The sequence below is a fragment of the Pogoniulus pusillus genome, chromosome 15 (genome assembly GCF_015220805.1).
Source record: "Pogoniulus pusillus isolate bPogPus1 chromosome 15, bPogPus1.pri, whole genome shotgun sequence".
Lineage (NCBI taxonomy): Eukaryota > Metazoa > Chordata > Aves > Piciformes > Lybiidae > Pogoniulus > Pogoniulus pusillus.
In genome coordinates, this window is record NC_087278.1 from 10,240,712 (window position 1) to 10,267,997 (window position 27,286).

Genomic DNA, 27,286 nt, shown 5'->3' on the forward strand with positions numbered 1-27,286 from the left:
AGGGCCTTCTGCAGCCAGTCCAGCTGTGAAGTGATTTGGGAATTGCCCTGAGCTGTGTCTATCCCATTGCTCTGCCAGGGGTTACTGTGTCTGTGTGAGCTGCTCCTCTGCACCAGGTGTATTAGTTGTGCAGTTTCTTAAGTGAATGAAGGTGAGTCCATTACTTAGGTGTAGTGCCTAGCAGAAGGAGCCAGCAGGAGCTAGAAACAGTTGCTGAAACCATTCCTTCTGTGATCAACAAAGGCTGACCACAGCAGGAGAAGGTGAGCCTCATCCCCTGCGGTGCTGAATTCTAGCATTCTGGAAAGGCATCCTGTAAGCATCCTAAATGTGTGAAGGGAAACTATGAGAGCAAATTTAATTCTAAGTCATTGAAAGGAAGTTTTTTACACTTATCAATCTTCCTATGGATCTTCTAGTGAGTTTTGATGGCCTAACAAAGAAAGATACTTGAGGTAAAAATAAATACGTTGGTGGTTGTGGGCTACTCCTCCTGCAGCCATCTTTGAACATTAACTCTTCCTAAAAAACGAGTTGTACACAAACAGTGCTTAGTTTGTTATAAACTTTACCAGCCTGCATGCATGAAGTTGGAAAGGATCACCCAGAATGGGAGGGCAGGTTGCAGAGCTCTTGCATTTAGCACCTGGCTGGCCCTGTAAGTTCTGCATTGCTGACCCTTTGCTGCCAGTAGAGTGGGGCAGTTTAGATCCCTTTGAACAGGGTGAAGTTAAACCCAAGTGCTGAGGGTTTGTGCTGAACAGTATTTCTCAGATTTAACAGGGATAGGGGGTGATGGTGTTGTGCTCATCCAGCAAGCTGGGTCTTCAGCTTCCAAAGTCTACAGTGTGTTGGGTTGCAGAGGGACATCTGATTTTAAGGAGCATGTTTGTAGGGCAGAACAATTGCCTGTCTGTCTGTTCTCTGCAGTAGCTTCAGATTGATGAGAAATTATTCCAGTTCCTTATGCCCTTAATGCGTCAGACTGAAACTTTTACATTTTCAAGGGAACAATTTGCTTCTACTTTTTTTCCTGTTTTCAGTTAATTGCACTCCTAAAGCAGCAAGGATTAGCATCTTGGCTGCTTATGTACTCATCTTGCAGAATCTCCTTCCTCCCTGACCTCGGTTACAGTGTTACACATTTCTCACATCTCTGAAAAGACGCTGTTGCACCTTTCAAAATTAGAAGAACTGGCAGTGTCTGCTGAAATCTTGTGGTGTTTTAGGTCAGCTGTCAGTGATAGTAGCCTGATCTATGGCAAATCTTTCCCTCATTCTCCCCAGGGTGCTTGCCCTGCCCTTTTTGTGCCAGTGGGGCTGATACGATCCAAATGAACTTCTTTCATCTGTTTGCATTTGTTGTCTGAGTCATGAGAGGTCCTTGGGAGCCACAGCATTAAATGTTTTCCTTCTTAAGACTTTTTGTGTTGTAGCAAACATTACCTTTTCATTCTTGCCTGGGATCAGATGCCAGGCTTTTTTCCATGCTAATGTGTGCTGCTGGGTATGAGTCCCAACATGGGAATTACATGGAGCTGCACAGTCAGCAGAGGAGCACTCATTATTTAGATGTCTGCTGCAAAATGGTGGCTCCTGCTCTAAATTACTTGGTGAAGTAATTGCTCATCTTCCAGGGTATTTTGCTTCCTCTGTATGAGGCCTGTTAACAGGCTAGGAAAGTACAACATGTTTTTTGGGCCAGATTGGGTCTGACTTCTGACCGGATCCTTTTAGTGATATATGAAGGACAGTTTGGGTGGTGGTTAGGAGCAGAGATGTAAAATCTCAGCCTTGCTGCTGGCAAAGCAACTGGATTGTTGCTGTTCTCTGAACTACAGTCTTGTGATTGCAGGTTTTGATATAAACTTGATCTTTTTTCTGGCACAGCTGATGGCAAATCTTGAAGGAGAGGTGCTGCTGCTCTTTCAGGAGCCCTTAGTCAGAAGGGCCAGAGGACAGTGGCAGGTAACTGATTCACCTATTCAGTAGGCAGCTGCTCTTCTGTGACATGCTATCTGGAAAGAGGTTTTGCTGTTTGGCAGTTTAGAATGTCACTTCAGAGCCGTTTTGTGCCACAGAGCAGAAGGATGAGGGAGAATTTCGTTAACAGGGAAACAGCCATCCTGAGCAGGCTGTGTAGCACTCAGATGCTCCTTGGATGGAATATCAGGAGCTCTGGCTTGCAGTAGGAATCTCACTCTTAATGTACTGCAGGGCCCTTTCTGCACATAGAAAAGACCTAGATGTTCCCCTTCAAAAATTTAAAAGCAGCTGAACTGAGACTTCAGGGAAACTTAGCAGTTGAATCTAAGATTGTGCATCTGCAGACCTTGCTGAGTTGTTGTGTACCCTTGCACGTGTCTGCCATGTCCAAACCTTGATAGGGGCTGAATGAGGCATCTTTGAAAGTGTGACAGATCAAGATTGTGGTTTAGTTACAGTCATCTTTTAAAATGTGGGTACCAAGGAAGGCAAAGAATCCTCTCTTTTTACTTGCTATTAGTTACAGCTTTTATCTGGAAAGGAGATGTACTGGTGCAGCTCAGTTAGCCAGCACATAACAGATTGTGCCTCTCACTTAGGATGAGCCTTTGGCTGCTGGCTGCTGTTCACAAGGGTGTCCATTTGGCTTCCCTTCACTAAGAGTAGGCCTAACTGTTATCTGGAGGCTTCTCCATATACTGGGTGACCAGCAAATATGTCATGCCTTTTGAATCCAGTGAGTTAGACAGTGGAAGCTGGTATGAAAAGTCTCTTTTTGATCATAGTCATGGGTTTTATGGCCCTATAAATTTGATTCTGAACAAGCCTCATATGGGATTTTGGTTTCCTGCAAAATTTTAGTTACCTCCAAAATTGTCTTTTAAAAAACCTAAAATCCTTTATAGGTAAGAGTATAGCTAAGGTACTAGTTAAATGCCCAAGGTTTTACCACTATGAAATAGCCCCCAGTACATGAATCACGTGCAGATGACATCTATGTAAACAAATGGCTTTTCTGTTATGTCTTAAACCTGTTTTCTACCTGATTTACTTTGTGCTGGTTGTGTGTGTCTGTTAGCATCTTGCACAATGCTCCGTGGAATTGCTATCATTGAAGAAAAGTTGGAGTAAATACACTGCTGAGATTAGGGGAGGGAATTGTGGGATGAAAGAGACGAGCTTTCATGCTTTCTCACTTGACCAGGTGCTGGTTGAGCTTTTGGGTTTTGCAGTCTTTATTCTTCCAAGTCAGCGTATTAGAAGTTTCACAACCCTGTGGGTTTATAAACCAGATTATTTTCTACTCAAGTGTGAGCACTATACCCAAAAGCCAGAGGCCTCAGAAGAGGTGAAAGCAAAGCAGTTGGTAGCTCTGTTCTGCAACTCTCCTGAAAGCAAAGAACTTTACAACTTTTTCACAGTGTTTTTGCTTGTTTGTAAAGTAACTGGAGCTGTGCTCATGAGTGTTTGAGGCTCTCAGGTGCTTGTTGAGGGCAAAGGGAGAGCAGGCATTGTGGGAGCCAGAGGGGCAGAAGAGGGAGCAGCCCTGGCCCTGTGTGGTTGTCTTGTCTCTCTTATGCTAGTCGACTTCTCATTGGGATGAATGTGCTCTGAAATATTTATTGCCCTGTTTAAATATTCATCGCTGCAAAGGCAGCACAGTCTGATGGCAGCAGCAGAGCCTCAAGGGACAGGGGCTGCAGCAGTCCCTGGCATTTCCTTTCAGTAATATGATAAAAATATACCAAAAAAATTGAAATAAAATAACCGGGCATTCCCCCACTGCAAGATTGGCAGAAGCAGTCAGGCGTGCGTCTCGGTGTTTCCTCTTCGTGCCAGAGACTTGTGCTTGCTCTCAGACTCGTATGCTGGGGTGCTGCTCTTGGCTGCCAGATGCTAATGCTTTTTTTCCAGGCCTGTATCCTGGAGTGAGTGGCTTTGTTTAGCCTGACACTGTGTGCATGAAAGGGGATGTACAGAAGGGCAGACTGACTAGCTGAAAGGGTCTAAGTTTTGTGTAGCCTGTTCTCTTGTTTTTCTCTAGGTGTGAGCAGACAGAGTGAGGAGGGGGAAGAGGGACCTTTAATGCACTTGACTGTGGAAGGTGGATGTCTGCAGGGAATTATGGATGGGTAAATTTCACAGGAACTCGGGCAGTGACGTATTAATGGAGCTGCAGATGCTGATAGGCATGCCACCAAAATGAGATGCTCTTACATCAATTTAGCTTTTAAGGTTTATCGATTTAGCTTCCATAAAATAGAGCAGTTTAAAAGTGAGGCTACCAGTAATATGCAACCATTTAATGTGAATGTTTGGTATATTGCTATCATTAAACCCACACATTTTATGTGACCAAGGCATTGATGCAGTTGTCATGAGGGAAAGCAGAGTGCTTCCAAAGATGCTGCTGAGCACGGGGCCTGGAGGAGCTGCATTAAGTACATCCAGCCCAGGAGGAGCCATCTGAAAGGTGGTCAAATGTGCCCCTGACCTCAAGCTTCATCTTTGAGCCATGCAGGTGGTCTGTCTAGGGGAGAAGTCTGTTCTGGTTTGTGGTTACTGCAGGAATCTGGTAAATGTGTTAGCTGGAAGGCCTGGGGGAAGGAGGTTCTTAAAGGATTTTATAAGCAGCAAGAAATCTTTCCCGAGATACTTGATAAATTCACTGTATATAAACCTCCTTTATGCTGGTTTACACAGTGGCACTCTGAGAGTTAAATATAAGCAAAGCAGAGCAGCAATAGCATATGCTAAATGTCCATGTAACCTCTTGTTCTGGGATGAAGTGGCTTTCAGGTGCATTTCCAAGTTGCGCTTAATGTAGCGTAACTGTGGGCTGCTGTGAGAAGAATAGTCCCCTTCGTCTCTCTGCCCTGGCCATATGTTCAGCCTCCTCACGCTTTGGGCATCGTGCTCAGGCAGATAGAAAGCAAGACAGTTCACTTTATGACCAAACAGACCACTATTGTTTGAATTAATTTTCTGGCTATGGCTGTGGCATGACTCGCTCTCACAACAGCTGGGAAGGAAAACAGAGATACTGCAACTTGGGCCAGTTGGTAGTTTTATCATATTAGATGGTACCTGAACCTATACTTCTCAATAGCTTGTTCCTCTCCATAAGGTGAAGTCATTTACTGATGAGTGGGTCTGCTGCTTGGTTTAATCTGCTTTAATTTATGTGCATCAACTTTCACCATCTCTTCTTAGCTTTCCAGAGTGTTGTCCTATAGATCTGGCTTTAGATCCTCTCTTCTAGCTGTATGTGCATTGAGGGCAATTATGTGTCACTCAGGTAGCTCTGTTTTGAATGGCAATGTTTTCAGCATGAAAGCATGGAGAGGTGGAAAGGACTCGGTCCTCCACGGCTGACTTAATGACTGTCATTTAGAAATTAGTAAACAAAATGAAATGATGTTTTTGACTAGAGCTGTGTTTATCAGATTCAGCTTCTGGCTATTGGTTTTCTTGATGCCTTTGTTCATTAGATTAAATATTATTAGTGCATAATCTTTTTTTCCCCCTCCTTTATAATTAATGTACTTTCACAAAATAATCAGTTGCCACTTAGGGTTTTTTTTGGGGGGAGGGCTGTAATTATAGGCAACACAGACTGGACTTTCCAAGTTTTTCAGTGTACAACCATGTAGGTTTTTCCAATCTTGTGGTCATTTTTTTTGTCTCTTTCGTGGCGCTTTCATGGCTCTTTCATGTTCCCTTTTGAATTTTTTAATTCCTTTTTGAAAATTCATGTGTGGAAGCAGGTATCTTATTTTTCAGCTGACCGAGCCCATGTACCAAAGTATCAATGTGTCTTGCATCCTACTTGTTGGTATTATACCTAAACAACAGTAGCTACTCTTTGTACCAGGCTGCCACGCTGGTGAGTTGATTCTCCATGACCCTCTGCTCCTTTCGAGAACCTCTGCTTTCGAGGACTCATAGTGGAGGCTTCCTCAAAAATGGAAAATTCCTCTTGGAACAAGTGAGTGGTGGGAGATAGGAGAATGCCTTGCAAGAATGGAAAGTAACTGTGGGAAGAAAGCTTAATTTTTAAACCGTCACATTTCTGTTGTCGAGTGTGTCCCAAGTCAGTCACAGATTTCGTCTGTCCTGCACCTTGAGGAGCAGCTTGATACACAGCATTGTTGCTGTGTTACTGAGTTGTGGCACTTAACTCCCAGATGAGTCCCATTTGCCTCAGTTGGGACTGCGTGCATCTCATCCCCTTCCTTCTGTGCTGAATTCTGACTGTACCCAAGATAAGCTGGTGACTGAAAATGTGACAGAGCTGAGACGTTTAGTGACTTGCTTTCAGAGAACGAGCCCCAGGAGGAGCTCTGGTTTTGTGTTTAAATATGCTATATATGTCTCGTCCCCTGCCTTTGCTCCATAGTCACGTCCAAATGCACGGCTCCTCGCTATAGTTTCTGCCAGCACTGCAGTTCTTTCTGAGGCATTCAGCACTCTCCAATTGATTCCAGATGTGCTCTTTCCTTCCCGACGCTTTGTCCCTTCCTCCCTCTCCTGCACTGGCTGTGGAGGCAGGGCTGATTTTTCCTGTAAGGTGCTGGAATTGGTGCGGGCACGCAGGAGGATTTTCCTGATGGCCACTGAAATGGGAGGAATTGAAGTGGCCTGTGCATGTGCTGTGTAAGTGAAGATAAACTGCCTGGTGAGGCTTTGGGGTTTGTCCGTCTCTTGGAAGACTAGTCAGCTCAGAACAGCACCTCTGCCCAGCTCGGTATTGTCTTCAGCTCATTCCCCTCACAGCAGGAGAGAGAGGAACAGGGGAGCCTGATGCCAAAAAGTGATCTTCAAAATCTTTCCTAGAAGAGCTCTGGATATATAGCTAGATCTGGAAGAGTCTATTACGGTATCTGTGCCACATAAGAAGGGCTTTGAAAAATTCCTGTGACTAAAGTAAATACAAATCTTTGTTAGGGGCTGAATAAGCTTCATGAGGATTTAAACATTCATGAAAGCAGTTTGAATTCTTGAGGATGCAGGAATAACTCTCCATGCTCTCTGAGATTTGGTGATGTGCTTGCAGATACAGGGTGATAGTCCAATCACAGAGTAGGGATATGGGATTAAAAATTCCTTATCAGTCCAGCTCAGGTACTTGACTGGGGTTGGAGAAGCAGATACTGTTTTTCAGAAATCTGACATCACCTGGAGAGCTACTGTCTTCCTTGAAACAAAGCTATTTGATCTGAGTACCTTGATTGCAGAATTAGCTGAGCTAGCTGCCAGTAGCTGTGACACTACCTTGACAGCCTGGTGAAGAGTTACCGTGGGACAAAGTGGACTTTTCTTCCCTATTTCCATCTTCTGCAGCACTTCTTTAACTGAGCAGCATCAATAACCACTCATTATCAGTCAGGAGTAAGGCAGAAAAGCAGCACAGACAGGTCATCTGTGTCATCTTGTACACGAATGCCCAGGTGTCCTGATGCAACCAGGGACCCCTCTTGAAAGAGCAGTTACCACAATCCTTCCTCACCACTAGCCTCTGGTTCCTGCTGCCTCCTTGCATGAGGAGCTACAGTCATGCAACTGTGAGTGTGATTGGTTTGCTAATCCACTGAAAAGCTAATCGTGGTTAGCTTGGATTAAATATACGTGACACATCTGCATCACACTGCTTCTTGGCTGTGATTCATTTGAATTCTATTCCAAAAGAAGAAATTTAACCCTCTTCTCATGAGAGTAAAAGTAATCTTCCTTGTGTGGGAAATGCTTCTGCTGCTCTGTGTGCCTGCTAGATTAGCGTATGACTGGATTTGTAGTATGCTGTTATTTTCATACTGATTTGTTGAGAGCTGGTTGTCTTGTGGAAATCTTGTTTTTCCTTTCCCCAAGAATGTTTGACTATGAATGTGAAGTGGAAAATATTCTCTTGGTGTATTGCAGAGATGGGAAGAGCACAGCCAGGGTAGGTGTTAAAAGGACCAATCTGGAACAAAAAAGAACTTGAGCCTTTCTCTTACTTGCTGGCCTGCTTTGCTTCTCAGGGCATATCCATCCCGATGACATTTTCTTTTTCCTTTTTTTTCCACACCCCCAGCCCCTTCTCAGTGATTCTCAGAGGTAGTTTCATTCCTAATATGGAATGGAAACAGATGTTGAGACCTCGATGCCGTCTCTTGAAGCACAGTTCTCTCTTTCTAATCAAGCCCAGAGAGCGTGAATTGATTGAAAGCGTTTGTTGGGACGCTTTTGTGCCAGTAACATTTGGCTGCTGCTTTTTTTTCTCTTGAGTGGGGAGTCAGTAGAGAATGCTGGCTTTTTAAACAATCTGAAAGGTATGTTTCAGGTCGGTAAGTAGATGTGGCCCTGGGCCTTATTAATGTTGTGTAACCAAAGCTTTGGCTCCATCCAACAGGAAGCCTCTTTGCAGGTTGCCCAGAGGCTTCTTGATTAAGTGTATACACATTCAGCACTGAGAGCATGTGTTAGTGCTGTGGGATAGAGCAAAAGTTGACCATTAGTGACAATAATGACAGCACGGGGATGAGTGAGTGCTTCCTGTGTGTGAGAGTAAGATAAGGCTGTAATTTTCTTTCATCCTTTCCTACAGAAGAGGGGCTTGAACTTCTTCTCCATGAAGTTCTTAAATGCATTTGAGGAAAATAAAAAGGAAGACAAGCCAGCTGTTTTATTTTACAGAACAGTTTTCAGTGGCCTGTAATGATAGAGTGTATATTGGAAGATAACTTGGGTCTTCCCTTGCTTTACATATCTAGGAGAAGGAAGGGCAAGATTAGATAATCTAGTGCAAGCTTGCACCAGGAAGTTGGAAAGAACATGCCTTTAAATGGTTAGCTAGGTGTAGCTTGAGTTGCAGGATTTGCTTTTTTTCCTTTTCTTTTCCTTGGTGGAAGAATAGCATATATAGTTTTTTGTTAACCCAAATCAAAAAGTGTTTCCTAAAGTTACTGCAGCTGATTTAAAGAATGGATGTGTGTATGTTTTCCTTTGTTTTAACAAAATTATCGTGAAACTCCATCAAACTTTTGCTAGAGTGCCTATAGATAGGGCACTGCTTTTGGGAAGATCCAGGGCTAATTGCTCTTGTTGCCTATGGTAGTAGAAGCAAAATCTACCATCCTTTTCTGTTACCCCAATATGTCTCAGATCAAGTTCCACATGTGCAGAGGGAAATACAAAACATCTTATTACCTGTGATCCTCTTTAAGGAGCTTTTGTGATCAACCCACAGCAAGAAAGAGAGAGATGATTTTATCAGTCTGGGTTGCCAGACAGACATTCCAGCCTTGCTCTCTGGAGTAACAGAAATGCCTTTGTAGTGTGAACTGTGGGTGTCAAGTTAGGGTCGTGCACCCCTCTGAATCCAGGAACAGGTTTGTACAAAGATGAAGAATACAGGATGGTTATATTCTTTGTATATATCCTTCTCACCTCTGAACTTCCTTTCTGTAGGCTTTCTACCTACTGTTTCCATTCAGAAACTAACCCATTGCAGAAAGTGTTACTACTGCATTTTGGGATAAAGAGTTGTATGATTTTCCTGGACACTTCTGGGGTTCACATTGCTAAGTCGCTGTTTTGGCATGACAGGGGATTTGGAAAGCCATCACTTTACCACTCTGTGTATCACTTTGCCTTGTGTTTGGGTATTTTTATGACCTTAAAGAGCAAAAACACTATTTGCACAATCAAGGCTTAGGTTCCATGTGCTGCTAGAGCTACCAGTGTAGCTTGGGGTTTATCTCTAATATAATGCCCCAGCCTGTGGTTTTCTGGAAGGGATAATGCTTGAGTGCCTGGTGGGTCTTGGAGCATCTCACATGCTGCTTTGTATCCATTCCCATTTGTGAAGAACTTGCTTGGTGATAAGTTATCAGCAGGCAATTTGTGGGATTGCCTGAGGAGAGGGTTAATGAATGCCAGAGCCTGCAGCTCCCCAACAGCCTGAGCTCATCCAAATGCTGGTGCCCATGGCCCTTCCCTCCCCAGCTTCTCCACCCCCTCTCTTTTTTGACTCTTGTCTCATCCAATTCTATGCCGAGCCATTTCAGCACTCTTAACTGGGAACAAAACTAACCTGAAAAAAAAAGCAAGTTTGTTTGTAGGTTCGTTTCTTTCCCCCGTGGGATATGTGTTGAGATGCCTCAGTGGAGGGTGGATGGAGTGCTGTAGCTGTAGGGAAGGCAAAGCAGGAGTGCACAGGTAGAAATGTGACTGTGACAGCTTTGGCCTGAGTCCCATCAAGAGGGGAGGCTATATTGGAAGGGGCTGAGAAGGGGAGCCTGCTGCAGCAACCTTAATTTTTATTTAGCTGTGAGAAGCAGGGTGGAAAATACCTTCCAACCCATGTCCCTTATTGCTCTTTTGCTCCTGGACAGCAGTGGTGTACGGTAGGCTCTTTCTCTCTTGTCTGTGTTACAGAGGGCAGTGCTTGGCCTCTTCTGCCAGAGTCATGTGTTGCTTTTACCTCCCTGGCAGGAGGCTGTGACTTTGCAGTCCTGCACCCCCCTTGCTCACAAGAGTCCCTTTCATGGGGAGAGCTGAGTGTGAGCGGCAGCTCCAGGTGGAATGGTTGTGCCATGCTCTTCAGATCTGAGCTACAAAGAGTTTTGCTGTTTAGAAAAGGGATTAGGTTAGCACAGAGAACAAACAATCATAGCTTGTAACACACTGGTCTTCACAAATGGGTTAATTGCCTCCATCAGCTGCAAGTTAGTTGCTTCAGGGTTTCATAAAATGGGTTCAGTGCAGCTGTACCTGTTAGAAGTCCCACTCCACTAACTGGCCTGTAGTCACATCTATCCCAGAGATTTGGGGATTACTGAAGTTGAAAAGCATGTTTAAGAGATTATTTAATGCTTACATGCTGTAGCATTTCTCTGCCCCTCTCTCTGGTGCTTGTGACTTGCAGTAGGGTTGTGGGCAGAACAGACCATTTACATTGTGTCAGTTTACATGGGACTGTCTATACAGAAATTGCACTAGTTTAGCTTTACCAGGTTAATAATGTTTATTTGGTAAGATATGCTTTAATATCTATGCATGTTATAGCATACTAATTAAGGGGAGATCTGGAGCTGCACTGTTAGAAGGTTTCTTTCATATCCCTATAGTTAACATCAGTTTTTCATAATGAGCAAACTAAAACCAAGCCATCACAAACCAGACTGATCTTTGATAGTTTTATGGAAGTAGGAGGCCTTTGTGCATGTTTCTGGTGTTTACTCTTGATGCTCCAGTGTGGTGATCTTGGATCACCACCTGCTGTCTGTTGAAAGAATTCATCCTATGTCACATTTGCTGAACCACATTGCTGCTTGTTAAGATGTCATCCCCAGCTCCCACCCATCTGCAAGGTACTGCTTCCTTGTGGTTACTTGCTGTTCCTCTGCTTAGTTTGGAGCTACAAAGTGGTGTAAATTAAGCTAAAGCTGTGTAACCTTAGAAGTGTGTCCCCATCAGATTCCGCCCCCTCCCCGCCTCGCCACCTCCCACTGGTTTATCTAATTTATTTTGTAAGTAAAATGTGGGATGGGTTTGCACTGAGCTTTGTAGGCAAACCCCTGACTTGGGAAAGTTGGCACTTGGGAAGGTGTGACTGGACCCTTGTAAGGCTGAGAAAAGGGGCCTGAAAGGGGAGGCCAGACAGGTATCTCATACTCTTCATGTACCCTGGAGGCTTAGGTGCTGATGAATCAGATGTCAACATTTTACGAGAGGGGACTTGATGTGGATGAGCGATTTCTTTGGTTGCAGTGCAGCTATAGGTTACTGTATATTGTGTATTGTACTGAAGTTCTTTCCTGTGCATGTGTTAATTATACTGAGTTCTGTTTTCTCTGAACAGCCTTTCCCAGTTTGAGCCTGTGATGGCAGTTAGTGTAGTTGGTATATGACAATACAAACTCATGGAGGGAATCAGTTAACCCAGAGCTGCCAAAATTATTCCTGCAGCCAAATGTCCCTCAAGCTCTTCTCCTGGAGACTGCCTGCCAGCCAGCCACCCCAATTTGTGGCCGAAAGAAGTGTCTGTCTGCTCCTGAACATTAGTTAAGATTTGTTTCATGCTAGCACAGCAGTTGAAGACAGCAATAGCTTTTATGGAGGGCTGCAGCCCTGCTTTCCCAGTCCTGTGGTGGCATCCTTGCATGTGTCTGGGAATGGTGACCACAATTGGATGCTTCCTGTTGTTGCATTTGAGTCAACTTCTAAGAGCATTTCATGAGCTACAGCATGCAGGATTGGCAGTTCAATGAGGTATGTTGTCAAGATTGGATAGACAAAATATTTTGTTCCATCTCTCTTCCTACATATATACCATTACTATGAAGTTTGGGGCTTTCTTTGTGTTCTTTGTACCTCCTGAGAACTGGGAAAAGGAGCATATCTTGACTGCAGGATTTCCTCTGGCACATTAGAAGTAGGGGAAGGAGTTCAGGTTCTGTGTTTAAAGATAAATGGACTTTTATTTTTTCCCCCATGTTCTTGAAAATGCAAAGTACTGTGTAAATGATGAAATTTGATAGAATAAAAGAAAAGGTAGACTCTCCTCTGGATTTGGAAGATATCATTATGTTGTGGAACCTGCAGAGATATCATCAGGAGTCCTTTTCTGTAGACACCATCGGAAACAGAGAAAGTAATATTAAAACATAAAAGGAAATTAAAATTACAAAAAAAAAATCAGATGGGAAATGTGAACGTAATCACATCAAGAGAAAAATAATTTCAGATCCAGATGCTCTGTGGAATGATGAAACGTGGACAGGTGTAATGGTGATAAATCTACAGATAACTTGAGACATGAAGTTAAGGATACATTTCTAATAAAGGGTTGGATTCTTGCGTGGTAGTGTGATTAGGGGGAGGGAAGAAAAGTTACAATGGTACTAAAAAACATTCCAGTCTGCATCATAAAGCTCTTATTTGAAAATCTTGAGAAGGTCAGAGAGAAGTGGAAAATAAAGCAATCGACTGTTTTGCCTTGTGAGACTTGATTAAGCTCAAAATAAATATGTATCGTCAAAATGCCACAAGCAACAGAAGAGAGAGTGAGCATTTTTCATCCTTCAAGCATTTGTAGATAATTGAAGAAGGGATAGAAAAATATTTAAGAGGTTGAAATGCATTTAAACTGGTAGGGACAGTATTTACTGAGCAGGTAAAAATCTTGAAAATAAGATTATGTAAGGTTTATGGGCTGGCATTTTAAGTAGTGCAAGAGTGAGATTAAGCAAAACGCTGGAGTATGTCCTTTGGGGAGCAGCCTTGCACTGCTGAGAGCATGGCAGAAAAGGTTTTGTTTATGGCTATTTCACATCCTCTTCCTCCTATTTGGGGTACTACTGGCTTTCCAAGCTACTTGTGAATCTAGCTTGTTTTAAGAAAACTGGGAATAGTTTCTGCTGTGTATCTTCCCTGGGGTTACTGTACCAATTTGTTTTTTTTAAGTCAGTTTAATTTTTAGTTCCTGCTTTAAACATAAGAAAAGGGCAGATGATGGCAGATGACATGGGCTTCATGGAAGCACTCAGACGTTTTGATATACTTGAATGTTGTAAGAAAAAGATCTTGAAAGGGAGACGGGATGCAAACAGAATGGAAAATCGTGACAGGATAGTCCAAGTAGGTGAGCCGTGGGGTTGCTGGTACTTGGTTTGCAGCCTTCATTCAGCCTCTCCTTCCTCCTGTTTGTAAAACTTGCCCTGCAGATCTTTGATGGTTTAGGTGAAGTCAGAAGCTCCCTGCTTGGAAGCTGAGAACGGCAAAGGGGTGAGCAGAGGTGGAGTGATGGTGAACCTGCTGTCTTTTTGTATGGAGGAACCCTGTTCTTCTTTTGGAATGCATACTCAGTGCGTGAACAACCTCTGCAGAGCTGCCAGCACGCAACCCAGGTCTGCAGTGGCTTGGAACTGAGCATTGGCCACGGCTGGCATGCTTGCCCAGATTTTCCTTTCTCAAATAAGACTGCAGAGTTTTGTGTTTCTGCAGGCAGCAAGACTTTGCAGTAGCTGGACTTTTAGTTAATGAAACTGCCCATTTGGTGCGGGCCAGGGCTGCAGCTCTGCTTCACTAAGTGGTATTGAATGCCCTTCTCTCTCCTCCCCAGCTGCAGGAAGGAGCCTGTGGCCACGTGGCCCCCAGGGGAGGCAGACCAGATAGACTAATATCAGAGCAGATTTGGGATTCAGCCAGCGTCTGAATGACCCGGTGCTGGCTGGAGGTGTGCCGCATTTATCATTGTTTCCTTCCCCCGGAAGGGAAAACTGCAGGTAGGCTGATAAAGGGACTGACAGATTTGTCCAGCTGCACTGGAGGTCTATCAAGCCCCTGCATGCTCCCTGCTGAAAGGCTGCTTGGTAATTCCCACTCTGCCTCTCCTGTCCATGGGATAAGGTCTGCTGCTTTTTTATGCCGTTGATTTAAGCATGCTGGTGTCAGAATAGACTCGAGCACCTCTGGGCTTTGTGGGGGAGGACCCAGAGCTGGAACGACAGCCAAAATTTAAAATCAGGATTAGTCTGTTGACACACTCATAAATCAAACAGCTCTCCTATCATAAATCTTTTCTGTGGATTTTTTTCTGCTGTGTCTGTGGAAGCAGTAGGGAGCGGTGCAGCAGCCTGGGTTTCCCAGGGTTGGGTTTCAATGTCAAGGCTATTCTCCTTCATCCTAGGCGGCTGAATGCAGCTCCCAGCTCCCCACTCGGTGAGATCTCTGCAGGGCTGCATACTTCTGTGTTTGCTTTGGGTGGTTTTCAGGCATGGTGGGGTAGGGTTTTTGCTGTCTTTTGGGGATATCTGTTTGCATGGTTAGCTGGCTGTTTCTGAGTCATCCAGTTGGTGTCAGCTGCATCTAAGGCAGTGCTAAAAGCTGCTAAAAAGTCCGCTGTCCCAGCATAGAGGTCTCTGAGGGAGGAGTGGGTAATTAATGCCTTGTGTGATGGTAGTGATGCTCAGAGCCGGGGAGAGAGAGTGTACTTCAGGTTTGTGCTCTTGACTCGGGTCTGCAGCTCTTTGGCGTCTTCTGCAGAGTCGGCACAAAGCAAATGACTGGTACCTGAGAACTTGTTCTCTCTACTCAGTGCTGCCAGAGCAAAGGAAGGGGCTGCTGCATAGATGAGTTTTAAAATGAGCACTACTTTTTTCTTGCTGTAACATAACAGAGTTTGCTCTGAACCACATGATATGTGTGCTTACTTGTGAGCAGAGCCACGAGAGTCAAGCTGAAGGAGATGGACCCAGATGTACTTCTAGGCATATTAAAAAAACTTTGCTTTTCTCTCTGGGTTTCCTTCTCTGTTTCAGTGCTTCTTCACTCTTCCAAAAGAATGTCTTACTGTGTGTAAAGGCTTGTGTGAGATTACAGAGGTATGCAGTTTTCAAGCTCCATGATTTGTTTTTCATGTGCCACCCAGTAAAGAGAAAGTTGAATCAAAAAGATTAAGACAACAGTGTCATGGCTCATTTGAGGCATGCTCTTTTTACCAGAGAAGAAAATAGAAGAGTGCAACGTTATGGTGGCTATGGGAGGGCTATTGGCACAAATGTGTGCGTATCGTTTCTTCAGCTGAGGGTTTGGTCCATTTTCTGTGATGTAAAGCTGTTCTCTCCTTTTCTTTTTCTTCAGGGTAACCAGGAGCCAGCAGCAACTCCTGATGCAATGGTGCAGCCATTCACCACAATCCCATTTCCGCCACCCCCACAGAACGGGATTCCCACAGAGTATGGGGTGCCACACACTCAGGATTATGCAGGCCAGACCAGCGAGCACAATCTGACGCTCTACGGCAGCACGCAGCCGCATGGAGAGCAGAGCACGAACACGGCCAGCACGCAGAACGGATCTCTCTCAGTAAGTGCAGAAGGATGCGGAGCAGAAGAGGCAAGGTGGTGCTCTGCCATTGATTAGGTTGCTGGCTGCTTAAGGATGCAGTAAATCCAGCGACAGACTTGAAAAGGAAAGAATTATGGCCAAAACATAGCTTCTGACATTCTATTCCTAGATTCTTGTCTTTTCTTTTGTGCATTTTCCTCTTTTAAATAGGTGCCTGCAAAGAGCAGTGGTACTTGAGATTATGGCTTTTTTTTATCTGGTGGCATTGTCTATAGACAGTTCTTTGCAGAAGTGTTAATTACCTTGTGTTAATTGATGGACAATTCAAATTAATGTGATGGAAGCAAATTCTGGAAGGTTAGCAGTAGAAAGGGTTAGGGGTGAGCACATGCATTTTAGGTGTAACCCCAATGCAGCTTTATTTTCAGAAAGACTAGAAAAAGGCCTTTTTGTCCCCTGAATATGACGAGGAGCTTGTGGGGCAAAGGTGATGAAGGACCTTTCAGTTACAGGGCATCTACTTGCCTGACAAAGATTTTCACCTTTTTTTTAATTTCTTCCCTTGGCCTGGAACTGGCACTGGGCAACATGCTGGCAGATTATCCCAGGAAAAGCTTTATCCACCCCTTAAGCCACTTGTTAAGACTTAACTTCCTAATAAAGAGCCTTATGGTGAGAGCCTTCGGTGCTCAGGGGTGGATTTAATCTGTTAATGCTTTCAGTTTTACTTGTAGTTGGATGTTTGGCTCATGGAGATTATTTTTCCCCTGTAAGTGCTCGGTAAATTCAGAGGCAACGATTGGAAGAACCGATAGTGCCAGTTTGTGTGCGTGGTTCCTGGCATGTGCCTCTGCTTCTTGCAATGGGCAGTGGCTGCCTGGTTGACACCACTGGTTGTGACTGTGTTATAAGATACTTTTGAATTCCTCCAGGGAATGCCACAAGCTCAGCATCTTGAAGAAGAGGACAAACCCTGTCAAGTGCATTGATAAAGGAAGAGGGACTTCACTTGCGTCTTACTCAGCAAATACTAATGTAGATGAGATCAGGCTGGAGATAAAACTTATTGCTGCTGCACTGTGCAGAAATGCAAGTCATTTTAGTACCAGATTGTCCAATGTCATTCCAACCCATAAGATCTGGGCTGCCAGTCTCCAACAGAGCTATCTTGAGGACTGCCAATTGGATGGGAAAGCTGAAAACAAAAAACCCCCACAAACCAAACCCCACAATAGGGCTGTGGCTTTCCCCATGTGTATGGGCTTTTTTGTGTGGTGGTTTTTTTTTTTCTTCTGTTCCAATCCTTGCCCAGACCTTAAGAGTGTTTCTTTTTAATGGAAATGATGCAAGCCTTGACCTTGGATGTAAGCTCTTGCCAACCCTCATGCTCGTCTTCCATATTAGGAGCCATCTCCATGGCACTGCAGGGCCAAACTCTGTGTTTCATCAACTAATGCCGACTCCGAGGAGCCCACAGTACATGGGAAGTCTGGGTAGCCTCTGAAGAGGTACGAGGAGCCCATCTGTGGGGGAGGGAGCGTTGCTGGGAGACTGCTGGGAGGCCACATTGTTGCCAGGAGGCTGCAGAGGGAGCCTGCCTGGCTGAGGTTACCCGCGAAACAGGCTGAATAACATGTAACACTTACACTGGCTGTTGGAAACAGGTGGGCAAGCTTGGTCTGACCGTTTGAGGTGCTTAAAGGTGCCTGAGCTGAGCATGCAGTGTCAGGCTTGCACATTGTAGCTAGCTGGGAGAACGTAAGGGCATAGATGAGCATGTGCTGCTGCTATGGTTGGGGCTGATCAAACCCAGAGGATCCCAGATGGTGGCACACGAAGAAATCTAGGGGGAGGAGGAAAGGTGCCTCACCCAAGAGCCTTTCACATGCACAAAGTCCTGGATCTTCTGAGTCCTTTTTCCTTATGTCTAGGATTCCTTCTGTATGAAGTTATTTTTATTCTTTGGGCTGTCTTGAGATGTAATGGCTTGTAACTTTTCTCTTTAGTACACTGATTAATGATGTTGGAGCTAAGGGAAGGAAGCAACCTCTGTAACTACTCAAGCTAAAGCACACTATTAAAATACAATAGAACAAGGTTGGTTATTTTAACCTTGAACATCTACAGCTAACATCAAGCATCTTGTCCATCACATAGGCTGGTTGTTATTCTTTTCAGACATGCTTTCAGTCCGCGTGGACTAGACTGCTATGGTTTACAGCATCTTTTCCTTTCACCATTTTCTTGTCTTGTTCAAAGAACAGTGCTAAATTTAATAGAGCAAAAAGTCATCACATATGATGTGTGCTCCTCTCCATTACTGTGACTGACAAGTGCAGCTGCTGTCGTCTGTGAAGGTGATACCCCATACTGAACAGCTGGTGCATTTTTCAGCTACTGGCTTGAAGCCTGTGCTCCCATGGGATTATTTAGAAATTCCTTCAGCCAAACAGTTATGTTCTCTCCTTGCTTGTGCTTGGTACAACTGGCAGGACACAGTGAGATAGTGATAGGTGTGCTCAGATGGTGAGGCTTTCCTGGCTTTTAAGACTGGTAGCTTTTAGGATAATTGCAAAAGTAACAGAGGCTATGGCCCCTCACAGAAAGCAGAGTTTCATCTCGTTGGGAAGAACTTAAGTGGCAGTGTGGTGGGGTCTGTAATGGGGTCTCTAGTACACTGGGCGGGAGGAGTACCTGTTATAGTAACTTTGCACATTCTGGCAGGCAGGTCAGATTGAATAATCGATTTGAGATTAGTGGTGATGTCTGAGTTAATAGACAGTGGTTGGGAAGCCTGAGGTCAAACACCAGCAGTGAATTTAAGTAAAATAAAATTTGAGAGTCTAAGTCCATGCCTTTCTACACAGTCTGAAAGCTCTCAGCAGAAGGGAATGACTGGATGGTTTCATCAGCTAAGGATGAGCTTGTTTCCAGTGATCTGAGTGTAGTGGAAAGCATGCAAAGCTCTCAGCTCAAAGCATGGAAAAGAAATTGGCACAAAAGGTGTTGTAATACAAACAGCTTAATATTTTGGAATCTTTATTTTAGGATCAAGCCTCGTCTGTGTGGCTTTGTTTCTTGCCTGGCATGTGGGTCTCCTGGTCTTTATCTCCATGCATCTGTCCTTTCTCTTGATACTGTCCTAAAGCACAGCTGAAAGACCAGGATTAAAAATAGACAGAGGTACTAGACCATATTTGGCCTACTCAGTCTGCCTGTAGCAGCTTGTCTCTTAAACCATCAACACTCTGCATTTCACTTCTTATGGTGCTAGGTCACCTGGTTCTTCCCCTTTCTTGTTTTGCGTTATTGCGCATATCCCTGATGGAGACACTCAGCACAGAGAGCTGCAAATGGAGATGCTAATTAGGCTGCAGTACCTCTGGCAGCTGAGCTGATCTAAAGATTCACTGCTGTCAGAAAGGAGAGATCTGGCTCCAAGAGCAAACTCCCACTCCTGTTTACTGGCTCTGGCATTCCTTACATGAGCCACTTTAATTCACTGACCTGGCAGAAAGCTGTCAATTCTTTTGCTGGGTTAATGAATTAGAGCAGCTCTTGGAGGGATCCAGCAAATGCTGTTGTTGCAAGGTAAGCGTGTGGAGTGGAGTGCATGGCCAGGAGCCGAGAGCAATTGTCATCTCTCTGCATCTCCTGGTGCTCTACCCGCCGAGGGAAGATTAATCATCCACTAAACTAAAAAAGCTTGCTTGATAGTAAATGCAATGCACTTAATACTGTGAGCTGATTATTCAGCTCGTTTCTCTTGTTAATGTCAGAGGGAAGAATTTGTGTGTCTGTATAAATTATGGAATGCAGCTGGAGGTATAGAAGTAGAGGAATAAGTTTATGTAAATTGCCTCGCCTGGGAATGGCAGGTGCTGTTGCTTTGGTGTTAAGTTGTCGTGAACTGATAGAAAGCATTATTTAATTAGAGTGTCTCTCAGCTTCTTAATGTGCCACGCTGAAACACATCTTCCATACCATAAAGGACTATTGACTTTTTAAGAGAGAGACATCCATGGTGTTGAGACCCCTGTGTATTGAGTTCAGAAGTGATCCAGGTGAGCTGCTCGGTCATCTGGCTGTGCCCCATACATCTAGGCAAGGGTTTGGAAAGAAGGGAGCCAGTGGCACCAGGGTTCGTCAGCTGACTTTTGTAATACATGGATGATGTTACAATGATGACTTTCCCTTGGGTAGGTGTTTCTTGCCTACTTGGAGATTGCAGATTTTTATTCTGTAATTACTTTTCATCACTTCAGTAATTAAAGCAATTGCTCATGTGAGATATTTCAGGTGAAGAATATGTTTAATGAATGTCCTCACTTAGCTTTTGATACTGCTGAGCATGTAGACATGAGGAAGAACTAACTTCAAGAAGCTAGCTGCTGGTTATTTGGCCACCTCAGCCTGGAAATTGCTGTCTTGAGATAGCTGGCTCAGACATTTTTCATCAGGAGTTTGCTTTGAGCATGAGGCAGATTATTGTCAGCAGTTGTAGACTTGTGTCTAGTGAGGCAGATTTAAAAATTATTTCAAAAGAGAAATAGGAAATTAATCAGCAAATATCATTCTCTTAGAGCATACAGCTGTGGTACTTCTGCATCTCTTAAAGTTTGTAGCAGATCTAGAAGTAGTAAGGGGAAAGATAATAGTGGTGATGAAAGGGATGTAGCAGGTTCTTTATGAAAAGAAATGAAACATTCACTTCTGAAAAGAGCTGAAGAGATTGAAGGCATCTGACAAGTACATAGAATATTCAATAGTATTGGAAGTAAACCAGGGAAGTTTCCAATTTGCACTTGCAAAGATTCACACAGGAAACAATTAGGTGCCATGTATGAAAAAAAACCCTATGTATTTGGTGTGGGTTTTTCTTTCCCCTGTAATTAAGGGTTTAGCATGTATCTTCTTGTCCGTAGGATACTCTGGAAGCTGAGACGTCATCTGGCTCAGTTTGCTGTGGAAAAAATCACTAAACCTTTGCCCTGTTCCACAAATGCTGCAAATTTGGTATATCTGACAAATCAAGTACCTGGATGTAGCTCTGAAATTATATTTACTGCTCTGCAAAGGCAATTGTTAGCCCTGTGATTATCTGGCTACTAAACAAGTGTCATTTAAGCAGCAGAAGTTCCCATGCCCTTTGCTCCTAAGTGTGGGGCTTCAGCCCTAGTAAGATAGACTGTGGTGGGGCAGGAGAAGGCTTTTGGCTAATGCCACATTCTTCACTCATTTTTTTACCAAACCCACTCAGGAGATAGCTGTGCATTAGTGGGTGACTGGTTGCTTTGATGTGAGTTCTTCACAAGTTGCAGAGATCTTCCCACATCATCTGCGCTCTCCTTTGCAGTAAGAAGATTGCCTTCTGCCAGTCATAGCTTTCAGTCTTTGTCTCCACGCAGTTTCCTCAAGCCCTGGATCCAAACAAGGTCTAGAAACAGTGGAGTCAGCAGAGTCTGTCTCCCAGATTTTGTAAGCCACCCAAGTCCCCTTTTAAATATAGTTATTAGTTACAGTTTGTGTTTTGTAAATATTTTCTTTGCAGTGATTTATGGCTCTTAACCTCTTCATTATGATTCACAACATTTTGGACTGCCTGCTTCCTGGGAGAGAGGATGGGGGATTGGGTTTTGTTTTTCTATAATTTGGACCTGAAGCAGTTCCAGTTCTAAAAGCAAATCAGAGATGGAAACAGAATGTGCTGGGTATTAATAGTCTCTGTGCTGGACAGTTGCATTGGTATTTGTCTGGCCCATCAGAAAGGTAGTCCTCTCTCTGGCCGGGCAGATGGAGATCTGCTGAGACCTCCTGTGACACAGGAAGCCCTGCTTCACTCCTGCCGAGGAGAAATCCTCTGCAATTCACAGGATCATAGGATATTAGGGGTTGGAAGGGACCCAAAAAAATCTAGTCCAAGCCCCCTGCCAGAGCAGGACAATATTATCTAACACAGATCACAGAGGAACACATCCAGACAGGCCTTGGAAGTCTCTCTCTAGAGAAGGAGACTCCACAACCTCTCTGGGAAGCCTGTTCCAGTGCTCTGTGACCCTTACAGTAAAGAAGTTCCCTCTTGTGTTGAGGTGGAACCTCTTTTTCAGTAATTTACACCCATTGCTCCTTGTTGTATCCCAGGGAGCAAGTGAGCAGAGCCTGTCCCCCTGCTCCTGGCCAGCCCTCAGATATTTATAAACATTTATCAAATCCCCTCTAGGTCTTCTCCAGACTAAACATCCCCAGGTCCCTCAGCCTCTCCTCATAAGCCATGCCCTCCAGTCCCCTAATCATCCTCGTAGCCCTCTGCTGGACCCTCTCCAGCAGATCCCTGTCCCTCTTAATCTGGGGTGCCCAAAACTGAACACAGCATTCAAGATGAGGTCTCACCAGGGCAGAGTAGAGGGGCAGGAGAACCTCCCTTCATCTGCTGGACACACTCCTCCTAATACACGCCAGGATCCCATTGGCCTTCTTGGCCACAAGGGCACATTGCTGTGCCATGGTTAACTTGTTAGCCACCAGGACCTCCAGGTCCCTCTCCACGGGACTGCTCTCCAGCAGATCACCTCCCAGCCTGTACTGGTGCAGTTTGTTATTCCTCCCCAGATGCAGGACTCTGCACTTGTCCTTGTTGAACTTCATCTGGTTCCTCTGTGCCCAGCTCTCCAGTCTGTCAGGTCCCTCTGGATGGCTGCACAGCCTTCAGCTGTATCAGCCAAGCCTCCCAGCTTGGTGTTGTCAGCAGCTTGCTGAGTAGACACTCTGTGCCCTCATCAATGTCATTGATGAATATGTTGAACAGGACTGTCCCCAGCACTGATCCTGGGGGGACACCACTGGTCAGAGCTCTCCAGCTGGACCTGGCACCGTTGATCACCACCCTCTGACCTCTATCTTGCAACCAGTTCCTAACCCACCTCACTGTCGCTCTTCCATCCCACACTTCCTCAGCCTGCTCACTAAAATGTCATGGGAGACAGTGTTAAAGGCCTTGGTAAGGTCAAGGTAGACTACATCCACTGGTTTCCCTGAATCTACCCTTTCAGTTATGGCATCATAGAATGCTATCAGGTTAGTTAAGCATGACTTCCCCTTGGTAAATCCATACTGACTAATCCTGATAACCTTCTTCTCTTCCAAGTGCCTTGAGATGTCCTCCAACAGGAGCCACTCCATCATTTTTCCAGGGATGGAGGTGAGGCTGACTGGTCTGTAGTTTCCCGGAGCCTCTTTCTTGCCCTTTTTGAAGACTGGAGTGACATTGGTTCTCCTCCAGTCCTCAAACACCTCTCCTGTCTGCCATGATTTGACAAAGATGATGGAGAGTGGCAGAGCGATAACCTCAGGCAGTTCTCTCAGCACCCTTGGGTTCATCTCATCAGGGCCCATGGACTTGTGAATGTTTAACTTGTGTAACTGATCCCTAACCCAGCCTGCACTGACCAGTGGGGAGTGTTTCCTCCTCCAGGCTTCCTCTCCTTCATCCAGGGTCTGGAGTCCATAGGGGAGTTCAGCCTTAGGTGTGAAGACTGCAGCAAAGAAGGCATTCAGCAACTCTGCCTTCTCTGCCCCCTCAGTTATCAAGGCTGCCTCCTCGTTCAGCAGTGCCCCCACACCTTCCCTGCTCCTCCTTTTTCTACTGATGGATTTGAAGAAGCCTTTCTTGTTGTGTTTTACTTCCTTTGCCAGCTTCAGTTCCAAGAGGGCTTTGGCCTTCCTTGTTGCTTTCCTACAAGCCCTGACTGCTTCTCTATAGTTCTCCCAAGTAGCCAATCCCTTCTTCCATGAATTGTAAGATTCCTTCTTCCCTGAGATTTCCTTCAGGAGCTCCTTATTTGACCATGCAGGTCTCCTGGCACATCTACCTGATTTTTTACTCAGGGGAACACATCTGGCTTGGGCTTGGAGGAAGTGGTCTTTAAAAACTAGCCAACTTTCTTGGTGAAAGAAATATCAGGGTGATTGAAGTCTTCCATGAGTACCAAGGAGTTAGCTCCAGAGGCTACCTCCAGCTGCAGGTTCCTCGTCTTTCTTGGAGTTTCCTTACTGTTGGCAGGTGTAAGAGAGGAGCTGGCACGGGCAGTAGTTAAAAGCGAAGCACACGTTTCAGATGTCCTGAGCTCTGATGCATTTCTCAGTGACCTTGAGCAGTGCTCAATGCTTGCCTGTGCAGGCGTGAATGACATTATCGCCTGCTTAAGTGTATGTTATGCAAACTTTGCTGAGGAGGTGAGGTGGATCCAATACTCCTAAATGCAGGATCTTTGCTGCAGCATGTGTCTGTGTTGCCTGATGACAGACACTGAGACCAAGGAAACATATATTTAGCTCCTTTTTGAGCTGAATTGCTGTCTGTAGTGAAGAGAGAGGGCTGGTACTTCTCTGTGAAGTGTTGATGTGAGGCCAGAAAGGAGGAGCTGAAACTTGGTGCGGGGAAGGAGTCAGGGTGGGCAGCGCGTGCTTGGTGAAATGCAGGCTTTTATCTTGCAGCTTGGCCAGGGTAGTGCTGTTGCCAGTCTCCATTATGTGCTGCCTGAGAACAGGCTCCAGGCTCTTTCTTTCATCTCCTTCCTGATGAATTAAGATGAGGAATAAGTAAGAAAAAAAGCAAGTTCTGAGGAGACAATTTCTTTCATTTATGTGCAGCTGAATGTGTAGTAGTAGACAAATGTATTGAGATAATGCTATAATGGCTGAGAGTTCAAATCTTACCTTAGGGCTCTGGGTGTTAGAAATGAGGGAGCTGCAGCATCCAGAAAGAGAAGGTATTTAATGTTAAACTACTGCTGAAAAATCAGGCTATGTAAAGCCCTAAAAAAACCCAAACATTTGGAGACTCTTACTGTAGTCAAAAAGTAAGAAGTGGACTGACATCTCCTGTTCCTTCTATTGCTTTTCTTCTTTGAAGCCTTTGTCTTGCTGTACATTTCACACTTGCTGCAAAATGACTCTTGTGAGGCAGCAGCACTTTGCCATATGCAGGAGCAGCTGTCAGTGTTTTTTAGCAGGGCACTCTACACGATACATTGCACCCTTGGTAAGAAAGGAGTTCTGCTCTTTGACTCTGAACAAATGGATGGGAGAGGAGTGCAAACGACCTCCTATCTTCTTCCCCTGTGGAAGCAGCAGATCTACTCCTGTGAATTCAAAGACTAAAATGTTTTCATAGTTGCTGTTCAGAATCTGTTCCTCATTGATGCTGCAGGAGGTGCACTTGTGTGTGTGTTGCAGAACACACCTGCACGCATGGATGTTTGCTGACTTGCAGTTCCACACAAAGCTATAGAAAACATGGGGATTGGCAAATTGCAGCAGCAGGCCTTGAAAATGGGTTGTAAAAATCTCTCTTGGCAGCAGTGTTGACAATTTTGGGGAATTATTTTGAAGCACTCCCTTCAGGTGTTTCATGCAGTGGTGATGGCTGCACTACCCCTGTGTTTTGTTGCTCTTGGACAGATTTGGCTTGGGGAGCAAAGGACTCTGATGGAGTCATAAAAATAAAACCACCAAATAGCATAGTGTGATTTAATCATAAGCCAGCTGAATCAAGTTTTTCCCTAGGGTGCATTCTCCATATGTTTGGAGATGTTTTTTGTCATAGGGGTGAGGACAAAAAACTTGGAGAGAGGGAGGCATAGAAGTCTTAGAGGTTGTTCTTGAAAATTTGGTGTTTGGAGAATGGGTGAGTCTTAGCCAAATAAAAATACTTCATCCTACTAGGCTTCTCCCAGGACTTGCGTGGCTCTGGGGAGTAGAGATACTTGCAGGGCAGTATCTCCATTCTTCCTCTCACAACTTTATTTATATTAACCAGATCAAATGTGTTTTGTGCTCCTTACACAGCCTTACTAAAATAAGATGGAAAGCTGCCACTTTGCTCAGCATGAAAAGAAGACCCCAGTGCTTACTGTTTACTTGCTCTTGTTAGTGCTTTATAGCTGATATATGTTCAAGGTCGTGTCTGAAAGAGACATTTCTGGTCAGAAGAATCACTTTTAAAGTCACCTATTCAGTTTGTCTGTGGAAAAATGCTTCTTTCCAAATATTCATGAAGTATTATATACTGAATGATGTGCAGAGCAGTTTGTCAAGTCCAGAAAGTGATTGAAGAGTCAGTGTGGGCAACTCCTCTGAGATTTCTTCCCTCTCTGGTACACAAATTATGTATTTAAAACAGGAAAAAAGGAAAAGGCCCCAAAACCCTACTCTTAAATCTCTAGTTTTAAGACCTGTGTGCGTACTTGAAGGTGCCTAAAAAAAAGAAGGCTGACTGTAGCAATTACATGGTCTTTGCTTTCTCATACAACTTACTTTCACTTGATGGGCTAATGAAGTCAGATTGGCATCTAAAGAAATGAAATAATGCTTAAAAGTACATCACACAGGTGGCCAAAGCATGTCTTCTAGGAGGCAGAGACAAGCAGCAGGAGGAGTGCTTTTTGATGAATGCTTTGGTCTGTCGGTGCTTGCTGTGGAAAGGTGCAGAGCAATAAGCCCTATCAAATCATAGCCTCCGTTATTCTGTAGGTTGGGGGTTTTGAAGTTGCTTTCCAGCTCAAGTGTGAAAAGCCACTGTTTTCTCATAGAGTCACTTTGCAAAGGGGCCTCATCTTTAGTCCTGTGCTCAAGTTTTACCACTTTTTGGTCCAAGTCCAACACAGGTGGCTAAGGGGGGTCTCTTCCTTTTCTCTCCTGTGCCCATCATACCTGTGGGGGCATTAGGTCTGTCTTCTGCTGCACTGGTCTCCATGTTCCTCTGCTTTCTCGCTGTACTTCCTCTGTGCACAAACACCCCTGGCTCACCTTTTGACCTGGTTTGACACCACCAGTCAGTGGTTGGGAATACTGGGAATAAGCATTCCCTTGGTTTAGCTGTGGAACTGATAGCAAAAAGTAGCACTTGGAGTTTTAATAAATCCTGCAGTAATGAAGGCTGTTTCCTGTCCCTGGGCTGACTTCTAAGTGTATGAGAAAAGTTAATCAGAGACATCCATAAGCTGTTTGTGTATGGGTTTTACCATTTAATTACAGATCTTCTTTTGGGGTAATGTTTCTCTGAAGGGAGCTTGACAGAGCAGATGCCGTTTTGCCTGGGGATGCATTTCTGGTATTGGCCTGGTGAAGAGCTGCCACTTCAGCTATGGGATTTTGATGATTGCATGAACATCCTGCCACATGAGATTAGAGTGGCGGCACTACCTCCCAGCTTCAGGATGTGAAGGATCCGCCTCTTCATTAGAGCTTTCTTATGGTGGCAGCTGAAGGGAGGAAGAACGGGGAAAAAGAGAGGCAATTTAAGAAAACCAAAAGCAAATTTGCTAAACTAAAAGATAATCTGAAGGGAGGGAAGCTAAGATCTCATTACTGCTTCACTCATGGAAAGGAAGGGGAAGAACAGCAGATCAATCGTTCAGCATTACTGGCTCTATCAAAGTAACAGACGAGTGCTGAGGTGCTCGCCATT

At 44.6% G+C, this 27,286-nt stretch overlaps 1 protein-coding gene across 7 annotated transcripts in view; it reads left to right on the plus strand.

Moving 5' to 3' along the window:
* The window catches only part of RBFOX2 (RNA binding fox-1 homolog 2), a 171,951-nt gene that overhangs the window by 98,450 nt on the left and 46,215 nt on the right, over positions 1-27,286 (plus strand). For all 7 annotated transcript variants that reach the window (XM_064155349.1, XM_064155350.1, XM_064155348.1 and 4 more), the window contains one exon: positions 15,613-15,837. In XM_064155349.1, the coding sequence (XP_064011419.1) occupies positions 15,613-15,837 (225 nt within the window). The remainder of the gene's footprint in view (positions 1-15,612; positions 15,838-27,286) is intronic.